This window comes from Camarhynchus parvulus, chromosome 18, assembly GCF_901933205.1.
Source record: "Camarhynchus parvulus chromosome 18, STF_HiC, whole genome shotgun sequence".
Lineage (NCBI taxonomy): Eukaryota > Metazoa > Chordata > Aves > Passeriformes > Thraupidae > Camarhynchus > Camarhynchus parvulus.
The window spans coordinates 2645630-2658956 of NC_044588.1; the positions used below are offsets into that span (position 1 = coordinate 2645630).

At 49.6% G+C, this 13327-nt stretch overlaps 1 protein-coding gene across 1 annotated transcript; it reads right to left on the reverse strand.

Annotated features, from left to right (window-relative positions):
- Positions 1 to 127: 127 nt before the first annotated feature.
- Positions 128 to 10687, reverse strand: CACNG1 (calcium voltage-gated channel auxiliary subunit gamma 1). Its single transcript, XM_030962263.1, has 4 exons — positions 10325 to 10687; positions 4112 to 4186; positions 1845 to 1982; positions 128 to 1124 (listed from the first exon to the last, which is right to left on the reverse strand). The coding sequence occupies exons 1-4, from the start codon at positions 10563 to 10565 to the stop codon at positions 898 to 900; spliced, it is 681 nt and encodes a 226-aa protein (XP_030818123.1). The 5' UTR covers positions 10566 to 10687; the 3' UTR covers positions 128 to 897.
- Positions 10688 to 13327: the final 2640 nt, after the last annotated feature.

The following is a 13327-nucleotide window of genomic DNA, read 5'->3' on the forward strand; positions in this document are numbered from 1 at the left end:
ATCCACAGGGAAGAAATGAGAGCTCCGTGCAGCAAACAGCACCCAGCACACCACCCAGACCTGGCAGAAAATGATGGGCCAAGTGATTCATCCATCAAAATAATTTTCAAGAAACCATGCTACCAGAAGATTATGCTTTTTATTAAAGGAAAATATCACTCTTCATGTTCAGTACTTCTTGGCTTCACCACTGAAGTTTAAGCAGAACACAAGACTCTGTTTTGTGGGTTTTACAGTTGATTTAAAAGAATGGAACTGCAGGGTGTAAATTTGGAGGGGAGATTTTTATCCCAATGCTATGCAAAGTTCTGTTTTGTTTTTTTTTATCAAATGTTAACATTTTAATAGAAAGCATAAGCATCTCCAACTTACCCTGGGGGAGCAAGCTAACCCTTCTGAGGGAAGGAGAGGAGTGTGGCATAAATGGGGACATTGATTCCCCACAGAGTCTTTCTCTGACCAAGTAAGGTATAAAAGCCTGATATCCCTCATGGATCTATGCCCAACTACACCAAATATCTTCTCCATAACAAAGCTGTCTCCTCTGTGGCCCAAGCTGTCTCAGACACACATTTCCCCTCAAATGCATCAGCACAGGGCAGCCCCAAATTGGCACAGAGAAGTGCCATTCTCACACACCTGTGATGGTGTTAAGTGGTCTTTCTGCTTTCTTAAAAAAAAGAAAAAGGAAAAAAAAAGAATCAAAAAAGAGAGGAAAAAAGAAAGGAAAAAAAAAGAGAGGAAAAGAATAGAAAGCAACAATTGCAATCGAACATGCCTTGGTTCAGTAATGACTCACTTGGTGGGGAGCACATTGTGTAGTGAGACCCAGACATTTTAAAAAATACAAATATTTTCAGAACACTTTCTGGATATTTTTCATGGGTGCAGGGACCATCAGTGCTCGGGTTCTGCATCCATGCAGGTCTCCCAGGGGTTCTGGGGGAAGCGGGGCAGCGCGATGAGGAGGAGGGCGATACCGCAGACGAAGAGCAGCACGAAGGCGGCGCAGGCACAGGCGAAGGACCAGGAGTAACTGTACTTGATCCAGGCTGTCTCCTTGCTGTCAATCATCCTCTTCACGGATTGTCTCATGACTTCTACAGAGATGATGATGCAGAGACCTGAAGGAAGATAGGAGCAGTGGGTTGAATAACCAGCTGTCAATTTTTCATCCTTAATTAACCGCCTCATCTGTTGTTTTGCATACAGGAGCTGCGGTGAGATTCACAGGTGAGTCACTGACTTCAGTGTTTGAAGGAACCAGTGCTCAGAGCTGCCAGGAGCTCTGCCATAACTGAGGTCAGCCATTGACTTGTTGAGTGTGATCTTTTAGGCAGGCTTGGATGGGAAATTCAAAGTGGGGGAGGAATAATTGCATTCCCTGGGGAGCTTTTTCAGAGGTTGAGGAAGATTTTATATTGAGGTGACAATTTGCACCTCTGTCTTTCACTCATTGTGGCATGTCAACGTATTCCTAGCTCATGTACAAGTGCAGTCTTTGTGTGTTTGGGAGACAATTGTGTATTTTGGGCCTGGATCAGCTGTTTTGTTGGTTTGAATTTTAATAAATGAGATAGAATATTGTGTGTCCCTGGTTCAGACTGGGACAGACTGAATATACTTGAAGGGAGAGAATATACTTTTAAAAGGGGTTGGAGAAAACACAGACCAGCTGCTGAAGAGGACATTCTCACACCACACAGGGACCTGTAGGCTGTGGCCAGGAAGAGAATGCCTTCAGGGCATTTTTAGAAGTGTCTCTGTCCCCTCAGGATTTATTTTAAGTTTCTCTGTGTTGTCCTATGAACCAAGCAGAGAAATGTGAGCAGCTCTCCCCGTACCTGCAAAGGTGTAGAACATGGATGCTGGCTTCAGCAGATAATCCCTCTTCTTCCTGAAGGACAGGAGCACACAGATTGTTCCGATGATGGCAAAGCCAACACTGAAGATGGCAATGGCTGCAGCTGAGATGCTGTATTCTGCCAAAGGGAAAAACCCACCAAAAATGACATACAGCACATTTTGAGCCTGCTGCCGTCAGCTGTGAGGATGTTACAGTAGCTCACTCAGAAATACATGCACCCCTGGTGCCTGGCTTTGGTGGATTATTTCCCTCAAGTGATAACAGGGGCAAGTATTGGCCATGTGTCTTTGGAATGTGAAAAAAGCAGAGTATAAAAGAAAAAAGCAGGTATAAAAGCAGAGCAGGCAGGGGAAAACACTTTCTGAACACCCCCTGAGATAGCCCAGGGCACCTTTGCTCACCAGCCCACCTGTCTGGGGCTGCTGGAGCCACTTTGGCTCTGCTGTGGAAATGTTCTTGTCAAAGCCTTGCTGGGCTCCATGCTCTGGTCCCTCCCATCACCCCACACTCTGCTCCCAGAGGAAATGGACTAGCTTAATAGCTAGAATAGCTCTTTCTGCTTTTATTCTGTGCTTTCTGCAGAGCCCTGGCCCATGCATGGTCTGGTGCTGTCCCAGTGCACAGAGAGCTGAGTGCCCCGTGGGCTCAGCACCTGAGTGGGCACTGCAGGCCAGGGGTGAAGTGTTTGCACAGCTCATTTTGATTCCTTTGCCTTTACAACAGAGATTTCCAGCTCTGTACAAACCCAGCTTCTTCAGGACATGGGATTGAACCCTCCCCAAAAGTCCCGGTTTTTGTAAGCCATGTGCTGGACACTTCCCCCAGTCCAGCACTGCTCAGTGCCTGGGTGGAGGGGGAGAGTTGCTAATTGAGTAATTCAAACCTTCATTTGCATATTGTGTTCGTTTTCAGATTAGTTTAATGTTTAACACATGTAGCCATGCATGAGCATCACACTGCCTGATGATATTTGCCTTTCAAGCCATTTAAATAAAATATCTCCCAGGCAAAATCATGAAGAATTTTTTTGCCTGTTACTAATTAGCTCCCATCCAAATGAGCTATTTCTGCAAAGGGGAACAGCAGATTACTCTTTGTTCTCACTGCTTTTCATATCACTGTTTTATTATCATTTTCTAAATGTTTCTCTTTTCTCTGTGCTGGAACTGCCTGAAAGTGTTCCTTTCATTGTAAAATCTTTTGCTGGGCTTAAGATTTTCTTTTTGCCCCAAAGAAAAGAAGTTCTTTCTAACTTTCTTTTTTTTCCCCTGAAGAAGAAATTCTTCCTGATTTTTTCTGCATTGCCCTGAAGGCATTGGGTGCATTTTGAAGATCAGGTGGCTGGATCAGATAGCAGATAACTGAGCAAAAGCAGGTGACTCAGATATATACTTTTCTATCTAGTTAAAATTCCTGTCTTTCCTGTCTTAGGAAGCTCTTTTTTAGGGAACCTATCTTCAGGGTTTCCACCATTACAATTTCCGCTAGAAGCAAAGCAGATTAATACATGCAGTGTATCCAATGGCTCCCATTTCCCCCAGTAAATATGTTGTGTTGCAAACTGTGAAGGAGTTTGTTCCCAAAGAGAGGATGCGAAAGTGAGAGGAGCATGTTAGGAGAGCCCTGAAAATATTTGGACTTATTAAATATGGGAAATTTGTCCATGGAAGACAATTTTGCTGTAAACACTGACAGTTCGTGTCTTTGCAGGATCCCTGTTCCTTCCATTCATCGATTGCTCTATTTTTTACATGACTTTCATATAAAATCAATATGAACCATAAAATTCCTAATGGTCCTCAGAGAGCCTCTGCACTTCTTTTCAGGGTCAAGACTCTGCTTGGAGTATGATTTATTCATTTAGGTTTTATTAATATCTTCCCCTTCAATGGCAAAGGCTGAGTGTCACGGATAGTGCCAGTGTTGTAGTCATTTTTATGCTGGAAGGACTTTTTGCAGTTTTCCTGGGTATTGACATTGTTATATATTTGTGGGACAACTTATGTAAAATCATGTTTATGGGTGTGATCATATATAGAAATAATTGTCCCCAGGAAGCTTGGATTTGACCTTGTCCAGGGCATTTTCCACATTTTTTCCCAGCTGATGGTGGCTGTTAGAAATTCTGCTGCTTTCAGTGGAACCAGGGCTGAACCCTCATTTTGGGGACCCCTTTCCATTAGATCTTGTGTGCCCATCACTACATACAACATTAGGAAAATATTCTTTTGGAATCATTCTTACCTTTCTGGGTCGTCACTTCAAATATCTCCGAGGTCTGTCCTGGAGTGAAGTGCTTGAAGTAGGAGCAGTTGTGGTCTGAAAGAGAAAAGAAAATTCAATTTTGTGCTCATGGAAGCCTGTGATAAAATGTAGTAAGACTGAATTAGCTTTTTATTGATGTACCAAGCTTGCAGTGGTTTGGAGGCTCCCTACCCTTGGTGATACTGAGGAACTGGGGTTGGATCTGATTTCCTTGGGAGCAGATGAGGACACCAGACTCCAGCACGGACAAGGCTGAAGCCCCTCTGATACCTTTTGTATCCCTCTCAGAGCTGATTGCTCTCCTGCTTAAAATATGAATTACAGATGATTTTTCTCATTCTGTCTTTGGCCATCACACGTTTCTTCCTCTCAGAGCTGCAGCATTTCCTGAGGCTGGGATCTGCTGTGCCCACAGCTGAGCTGGCAGCTCCAACCCACCCCCTGGGGGTGTGGTGGCCTTGGAGTGCAGGCAGGGAGGATGCAGGGTCCTCACCCACCTTTCCCTTCTGCTCTTCCCTCCTGCAGCTCACAGAGCCCTGTGTGCCAGTGGAGGGGGTGGTTTGCTGATCTGGGGGTCCCAGAGATGAGGCTGCTGCAATGCAGCAAAGCACATGGTGTTCGACTAAAATAGGGATGCTAAGAGCTTTTTTTTGTGGCTGTCAGTAAAAAAAGAACAAAGCAGAAAAGACCAAAGCTTTTTGAAGCCCAAGCAGTTGCCCAGGGAAGGGAAGGCTGTGTGAGCCAAGGGCAAAGAGGCTCTCATGGCAGGCATTGTCCAAGTTTGATCCCATCAGAGCAGCATTATCCAAGTTTGATCCCATCAGAGCAGCCTGTTAAGTTAATTTGATAGGACAGCAGAGTTACGCAGAGGGAGCTTTATGAAGTTCCTGTGCCTGGACTTCACATGAGCACAGTGCCAGGTACGGGGTGTTTGTAGGGGGGTCAGGAAGCAAGCAGGGATCAGGATTGTGGGGCAGGGGGTGTGGGATGAGGGAGGTTGTTAGCTCTCTCAATGGCCAGGATCCTCTTTGCTCCTCAGCCTGGTGAGGGTCAGTGAGGGCAGCAATGTCACTGCTGGCGCTGGGGCCTCAGCAGGATGGGGAGGCTCTGCTGAGGAGCTGCTGACTCGGGGCTTTGGCAGCAGCAGGGTGAGGGTGGAGGGTGTTCTTGCTATTTATAACTGATTTAATTGAGGCTTTGCAGGGGTGTGGAGCTGGGAGAACAGTTGCTGGCCAGGAATTTGGCTGGAAGGGTGCACTGGAGGGGACGCGCTGAGCGGCGCCAGTCCCGACTGCACTGTCCTGGTCAGCCGGGCCGGGCCGGGCTGGTTTGGGCTGAGCTGGGCTGGGCTGAGCTGGGCCGGGCTGGGCTGGGCTGGGCCGGGCTGAGCCGGGCTGGGCTGGCCGGGCTTGGCTGAGCTGAGCTGGGCTGGGCTGAGCTGGGCTGGGCTGGGCTGAGCTGGGCCGGGCTGGGCTGGGCTGGGCTGGGCTGAGCTGGGCCGGGCTGGGCTGGGCTGGGCTGGGCCGGGCTGAGCTGGGCTGGGCCGGGCCGAGCTGGGCTGGGCCGGGCTGGGCCGGGCTGGGCTGGGCTGGGCTGAGCTGGGCCGGGCTGGGCTGGGCTGGGCCGGGCTGGGCCGGGCTGGGCTGGGCTGGGCCGGGCTGGGCTGGTTTGGGCTGAGCTGGGCTGAGCTGAGCTGGTTTGGGCTGGGCTGAGCTGGTTTGGGCTGGGCTGGGCCGAGCTGGGCCAGGCTGAGCCGGGCTGGGCCGAGCTGGGCTGGGCTGGGCCGAGCTGGGCTGGGCTGGGCTGGGCTGGGCTGGGCTGGGCTGGGCCGGGCTGGGCTGGGCTGGGCTGAGCTGGTTTGGGCTGGGCTGAGCTGGTTTGGGCTGGGCTGAGCTGGTTTGGGCTGGGCTGGGCCGGGCCGGGCTGGGCCGAGCTGGGCCGGGCCGGGCTGGGCTGGGCTGGGCTGGGCTGGGCTGAGCTGGGCTGGGCCGGGCTGAGTTGGGTTGGGCTGGGCCGGGCTGAGCTGGGCTGAGCTGGGCTGGTTTGCGCAGGGGTGACACCCTCAGCACCTGCCCAGCACCCCTGCAGCACCCAGGGGCTCCCAGTGGCCCAGCAAACAGAGCAAAGGCTGCCTTGGGGCCCTTCCCTTAGGGACATCTCTTCTGTTAAATTACCAAGTTAGCACCAGCTTCCAGAAGCCCGGGAGAAGCTGTGGCCCTGTCCCCATCCAGGCTGGGGCAGGCACAGGGTGAAGCCTGAGCCTGGCTGGGTGCAGGACATGCAGGGACTGCTGTGGGTTTCTGCCTGGGAGCATTTCAGTGGCTCCTTACAGCATTAATTTCTCTGGCAGAAGATCCCTGTGCTCTACCTGTTGGTTCTTGTGGGTTTTTCTGTCATATAAATGGTGGCTGCTGGAGTTAGTGACTCAGGGAGGATTTATTTTCCCTCTCCCAGGAGATGGGTAATTGCAAAGCAGCGTTTTTGGGCCTGTTAGGGGAAGATTCCTTGGAGACACTCTTATCTACTTAAGTTTATAAGCTGACTTTTATTTCATCTGCAGATTCTCCTTGCTGGAGACAAGGTTAATGTTTAGCTCTGGAATCTCCTGACCTGTTCTTTATTATCCTTGCAAATGACTGGAAGAAATACATTTGAACTCAGCCCTCTGTGACTCTAATTGTGACTTTTGAGCCTCAAAGCAGTGGTTGTATACCTCCACCAGCAACTCAGTGGTGGCAGAGGCTGAGCACTGTGTTTGAGATACTTTATTTTGGGATTGTTTGGTTTAGCTTTTCATTAATTCTCTAAAAAGCCTGAACTCAAAGGACCCCCCCCAGGTGTGCAGTACAAAGGTGAAGCCATCCAGACTTGGTGTGGTGTGAGCACAGCACAGCTCTGTGTCCATTGCAGGGGAGCCAAACCAGCCCAGCCCACCCTCCGTCATCATAAACATTTCAGAGGTGGACTTGATGGAGCTACCTCTGTCCCTTATGGCCCTTAGCAAAGCTCTGCCAGGGTATGATAAAAGGATCATCACACAAGTGGGTTGGTGTTTTTGGAAAATGCACTTATTGTGGGAAAATGGAGCTAGATCTGTTTTGGTGAAATGCTGCATTGTTTTCAGTTTGAAGGTGCTCCCATGCTCTGTTGAGCTGGGAATATCTGTTCCAACAAGTCTGGTATTCAGCAGAGCTGAGGCACTGCAGTGACTCTGGTGCCACCATGAATAAGAGAAAAGCCCATTTATGTCACAGCACGTTTACATATCAGACTGGATTTCCACTGGGGTTGATAATGGATGGACACTGTGTGGCAATCTTCCTTTCCCTCCACCCCAATTGCATTATCTCTGCCACGAGGCCACCCCAGGGTGCTGATGGGGACAGTCCAGGGGCTCTGTGGTCCCACAAACTTCAGAGTTGTAGTGTGGTTTATCACAGGGTGTCCTCACCCCTCCAAGACACCCCTCACAGCCTTCCTGCTCCCTGGCCCTCAGATCCATCACTCCTGGATGAAGTGATGCAGGAGAAGTGCAATCCCACTGAACTGTGGCTGAACCTTGGCCAGCTGCAACTTGGAGACTTTGTGAGGGAAAGAAAGGCTGGAAAGACCATGAGATGTTGAGGCCATGCAGAGTTTTGGGTGGCAGCTGTCCCCTGCAAGCACTGGAGTGACAGGCTGGGAGAGGGCTGGAGCCCACCTTGCTCTGGAACCTGAGATGGACAGAGCATGGGGAGTTTGTGGCAGGGTGGATGATTGGAAAATCCTGGATTTTAGTGTGGGGTTTCCACTTGTGATGAGTTTGGGAGACAGGTCCTTAGAGGATGTGTTAAGGTGAGGGCTGAGCCATGGAGGGGCCAGGCCTTGGGCTCTGACCTGGCCAATGAGACCTTTGACACACACAGAGCTTTGGAGATGGTCTCTCCAAGCAGTTTCATTTCACAGCTGTCCTGCAGGGTGAGTCTCCTGTAGCAGGGAACAGAGCCCTGCTGACAGCCTGTTTGCTCCAGCACTTCTCTCCAGTTGCCTGTGCTCAGGTTCCTGCATTCACAAGGACCTGTTTAAGCTGTTGAACTCCCCTGCTGCTGCCCAGATCACGGGAGCCACTTTTCAGGCCAGCACCAGCACCAGAGTTACCGTCAGTGACACTGAACTGCATTTACAGCTGGTAGTAAAATGCCCCAGTGCCCACTGACCACAGTTAAAAATGTCTCAGTATTAATCTGAATTTGCCTGGTTTTAACAACCATCTCCCTGATCTTTTTATTTGTTACAGCAGGATGCTGAACCCTTTTCAATTTGTCAACACCCTTAGATGGGTGCTGTAAAATTTTAAACCTCTGCCTAAATCACAGCCCTGCTTTGTGGACTGCGAGCCAAGTCATCCTCCCCACTCTGCACTGTGCTGAGCTCAAAACCCAATAAATAACGTTAATCATGCCATCCATTTCCTCCACAGGGAGCGACTGGTAAATGGTTATTAATTCAGTGATAAATTCTGATGCCTCTTTCCCAGTCCTGGCAGTAATGTCTGGTTATATCTCATGATTTTCAGGAAAAGCAGCGCCTGCATCTGCTCTTTTACTGCGCGTTTGTTCATTCACATTTTCTTGGCTGCTGCAGGTTTCACAACCCTGGTGTTTCCCTGCCGACATCCCTTCCCAGAAGTGTGAAATCAATCGAGCAGGAGCCGTGCGGCCACAGCCTCACTCAGCAGCCCCAGCCCCGGGGCTCCTCTCCCCTCCCCTTGCTCTGATCCTTTCCCGGCTCAAACAGGGATGAAGGTATTTATGTTATAAATGAGGTGCGAATTTCACCCTCTGGAACGTGATTACGACGCAGGCTGTCATCCGAATTCCCAAATATCTTTTAAAACCTGGATGAAGCAGCTCTGGTGTGGGGGCCAGCCCAGCCCCTCCATAATTCCCAGCTCCCCTGTGCCTGGCGGAACGCGGCGCTGGGATGTGATTCAACGTCTGTGCAAGCACATGCTGATGTCTGTCAAAGATAGTGGCTGCTTTCCTGTGCCCTGCCTGCGAATCTGCTTTGTGCAGACAGCTGGATATTTATGAGTTTTATATTTACCCCACGGTCGTGCAGTTTTGCTGTTTATCCACCAATTTCCATTGTTTTTCCTTTAGTGGGAGTTCTCTGTGCGTGGGGGAAGGCGTGCAGCGAGGAATACGTCTCTAGGCACGTAAGTACCTTCCTGAGAGACATTAAGCATATGGATGACACACTCCCAAGTTTGGTTAGAGGCAGATCCACATGCTGAGGCTCAGCTCTTCTCTTCACAACATGTAATTTGGCCAAAGAGATAAAGAATTGCAGTAATACAGGCAATATACAGTCAGCCCAAGCAGGAAGATTTTTCACAGGAAATTTCCAAATATGTGTTAACATATATTTCATTTCAAGCAGTGAGTCTAACACGAAGGCAATCCTGTTATTTCTGTTCTGGAAAGCATCCAGTACCCTATAAGCTTTCTAAAAAAGCAGCGTGGCTCAGTCACAGAGGGAGTGTATTAGTGCAAGCAGCGCGGATGTTGCTGACTTGGCAATCAGCAAAAACATAATGAGCTCCTTTAACCAGGGAATGGAGCAGCCTTCTCGGAAAGCTGCCGTGCCCACTGCCCTCCCCATCCACTGAGCTGCAGGTGGAGACGTGTGTGGGAGCAGGTGCCTCTGGTGAGAGGTGAAGAGGCTCCCTAAGTCCTTGAGAAATGGATTCAAACTCCGTTTATGACTCTTTTCTTTCTGGAAGTTGACAAACCATCCTGCAGGTCCCTCTCCCTCCCTGCCTTGAGTTATGGCTGTTATTGAACAGCTCAGAGACAATCCACCATGGATGGCTGTTCCTCTGGGATTATATGGATCTGGATACCCGAAAGATCCAGCTGTGTTTGGTGGACCCGTTAATCTTCTCTCTTGCCTGCTGCTGTCAACATGCCTGTAGGACCCTTGGCTGCTGTTCAGCAAGATTCCCTTCATCCCAATCTCCCTTTGTGATTCCCACTGTGCCCAATCCTCCTCCCCTTCTCCCCACCACTGTCGCTGAAAACAACCCCATGCACCCCATCCCAAACTCAGTGCCCATTTTCCTTCTGCCACGGGGGACATGGAGCCTTTTTTCCTTTGCTGTGTCCTCCAACCTCCCAAGCAAAGCCTGCTGTTATCCTGGTGCTCACATACCTCCTGGCAGGCTAATGGGCCCGCAGCTCTTCTCTTTAGGACTTGGCTCCTGCATGAAAATCCTCTTGGTGCAGAGTCTCCAGAGCCCGAAATGCGCCGCCTCACAGCTGGTGGTGTTTTCCTCCAGGCTGGGGCTGAGCACGGCCCAGTGGTCGGTGACCACAGCGGCGAAGAGCAGCGAGATGCCCACCAGGATCACGGAGAACGTCAGCTGCACCTTCAGGGGTTTGCTCTCGTCCATCTTGCTCGGCACCGGCGCTCCCGGCCGAGCGCGGCGGGGGATTCGCCAGGGCTCCCGAAATCCTGGCGCATCTGAGCGCCTGGAAATGTCAGGCCCGGGCCTCAGGCAGCTGCTGGGCTGTGTCAGGAGGCTCCCCGTGCACAGCTCAGCTTTCGGCCCCATCCCACCCGGGTTGTTTTGGATTCCCACGCCCGGCCGGGCGGGTGCTCCCGGAGCGGCTGCGGCCGCCGCACAGGGGCTGAGATCTCTTGACTTGCAGCATGCCCAGAAATAGGCATTAATAGGATGATTAACTTTTCAGCGAGGTTATAAAAACATCTGTGTTTATAATAGTGCTGGGCCTGTGTGCAGACTGATCCTAAACAGCATAGTAGCCCTGGAGAGCTGTCACCCCACGCCTGCGGCTCGCGGGAGCTCAGACGTGGACCTGCCTCCAGGTCCACCAGAACTGTGAGGGCCCAGAACTGTGGCAGAGAGTGGTAAAATAAGCCAACTAGTCTATGTCTATTTGATTATTTATTTTTATTATAGTTATTTTTATTCTAAGCTTTTATTATAAGAATTTTTAATTAACCTGAACTGGTCTGAGTTGTTGGGGGTTTTTTGTGGGTTCCATTTGTTGTTGTTGTTGTTGTTTTGCTTTTTTGTCATTAGGCTTTTTGTGTCTTTTCTTTTTCTCTTTCTAATGCAATATCTCTCAAATACCTGTTTGCTTTCCTATCAACCAGGTTCCCCTTGAGACCTGCAGTAACTCCAGCAGCCACCCAACACATCCATTCCTTTCTCTAGCAGTGACTTCACTTGCCTTGAGCCCAGATTGCTGGAGCTGGGCCAGCCTCTCTCCTTCCCTTTGATATTTCAGCTGATTGTAAAGCCAATTTGATGGTAATGTCAATGTAGAGGCCACTGTGGAGGTGACATTACAATTGCGATGTCAAACTGAGGAGGGTGACAGTACCTGAATGTTAAAAGAATGGTTAAAAAAATGCCAGTGGAAAGCTGCAAATATCATTGTGTCAAGATAATGTCAGAGCTACTCCAGTCTTGCTTTATTAACACCCCAGTTTGATGTCAAAATAAAGGTGCAGAGGTGTCAGCTCGGGTTGATGAGGATAGTGTGGAGCAAGAAATTAAAGTGTAGGGAGAGCATGGGAAAGGGAGAGAAAATAAAGTGTAAGTTAAAAAATATTGGTCCAAAAAAAGTAACCCAAGTCGTACTTGGGTTGCCATTACTTTGCTTGGTGTGTGACAGGGATGGCTTAGACACCCCTGTGGGGCAGAGGGATATGTGGGCACCCAGGATGGCATCTGGAGCCCCATTCTTGCTGGCATGTGGGAATTGTGGGCAGGAGTGAAGGTACCTGGTGTAAAATTGGAGGGGAAGGAGATCAGGGAGGCCAGTGGGGACATGGAGCAAGGCAGGGACCGGGGACCACAGGCACATCCATGCTGGGGCTGGCAGAGATATTACAGGCTTCAATTTAAGCCAGAACCAAGAGTGAAAGCAGAAAGACCTAAAGGGAGCAGACTTTAAGCCAGAAAAGAAAAGCATTAAAGATGTAATGCCTTTTCCTTTGAAGTAGACTCTTGTTAAATTTCACTAGACATCAGTTGATCTCAGGAGCTGCATCTCAACATCAATTCATTGATGCTACAAACTCCACAGGTGGAGCAGAGGGAAGTGAATGTGTTTGCAAATGTGGGCACAAAGTGAGGCTCTGGTTGCTGAGACATCAAGTGCTAATGATCCTGCTTTAGACTAATTACAACCTACAAGGACTGCAGGGGTGGGAACTCATTAATTTTTTTCACCGGTGTTGGTCTTTGTACCTCTTCCAGTGTTGGCAGGAATCACACTTTCTGCTCTCATTTAGATCCTTCATTCTGGAGAAGTTATATGGGTTTGGTTTGGCTTTGAGTTTTCTAATTTCCAGGAAACAACTGAAATGAAATCAGAAGTGAATAATTGATCCTTGCCTGCTGCTGGGTGGAGCTGGGAGTGTGAGCAGGCTCCAGTGAACCCCAGCATGGGCAGCAGTGGCTCCCCAGGCTCACATTGCTGCAGCTGAGGTGAAAAACTCCCCCCAGACCCCAAAAATGACCTAGAGCTGCCAGCCCATGGGGGAAAAAAAGGGTTTTGTGGGTTATTGGTGGGCATTTGGCAAATGCAGAAACAAAACATTTCTGGAGGAGTACAGGACTAAAGCAAACCCTGGAAGCTTTCTGCACATCCAGAAGACCATGATACCTAATCCTCTGGGAATGGTTCCTGCAGCCTCCCTGTGTCAGCTGGTAAATATTCACATTTAAAAATCAATATCACATGAAATATAAGCAGATTATTAATGAATACCTGTTGGAAAGCAGGGAGGGCTGCAATTATTTGCACTTTAGCAGCAGTGAGTGAGGGACACAATTCTGTTTCTCTTCTGGAGAAAATGCCAGAGGAGGCATCTGAAGCCCAGCTAGTGTGTTGGTTTTCTCCCTGGCAGAGGTGGTGCCTTGGCTCTGCTCCCCAGCACTTGCACTCTTCTGTATTTCTTTCAGACCAGCCTCAGCATTTACCACAAGCAGATTAACCTCACTCTGTGGCTCCCTTCTTGCAGAACATTGCTCTGCAAAAACCCATCCCAGTCAGAATAACCCAGAGAGGGGGAGGCAGCACCTGCCAGCTCTCAGCTCAAATGGGAGTTCAGCAAAGAGCTTTCTTCAAGCAGGGTCTCCTCAGTACTTTTTGGGTTCCCCAGCCTGCATTGCCCCAG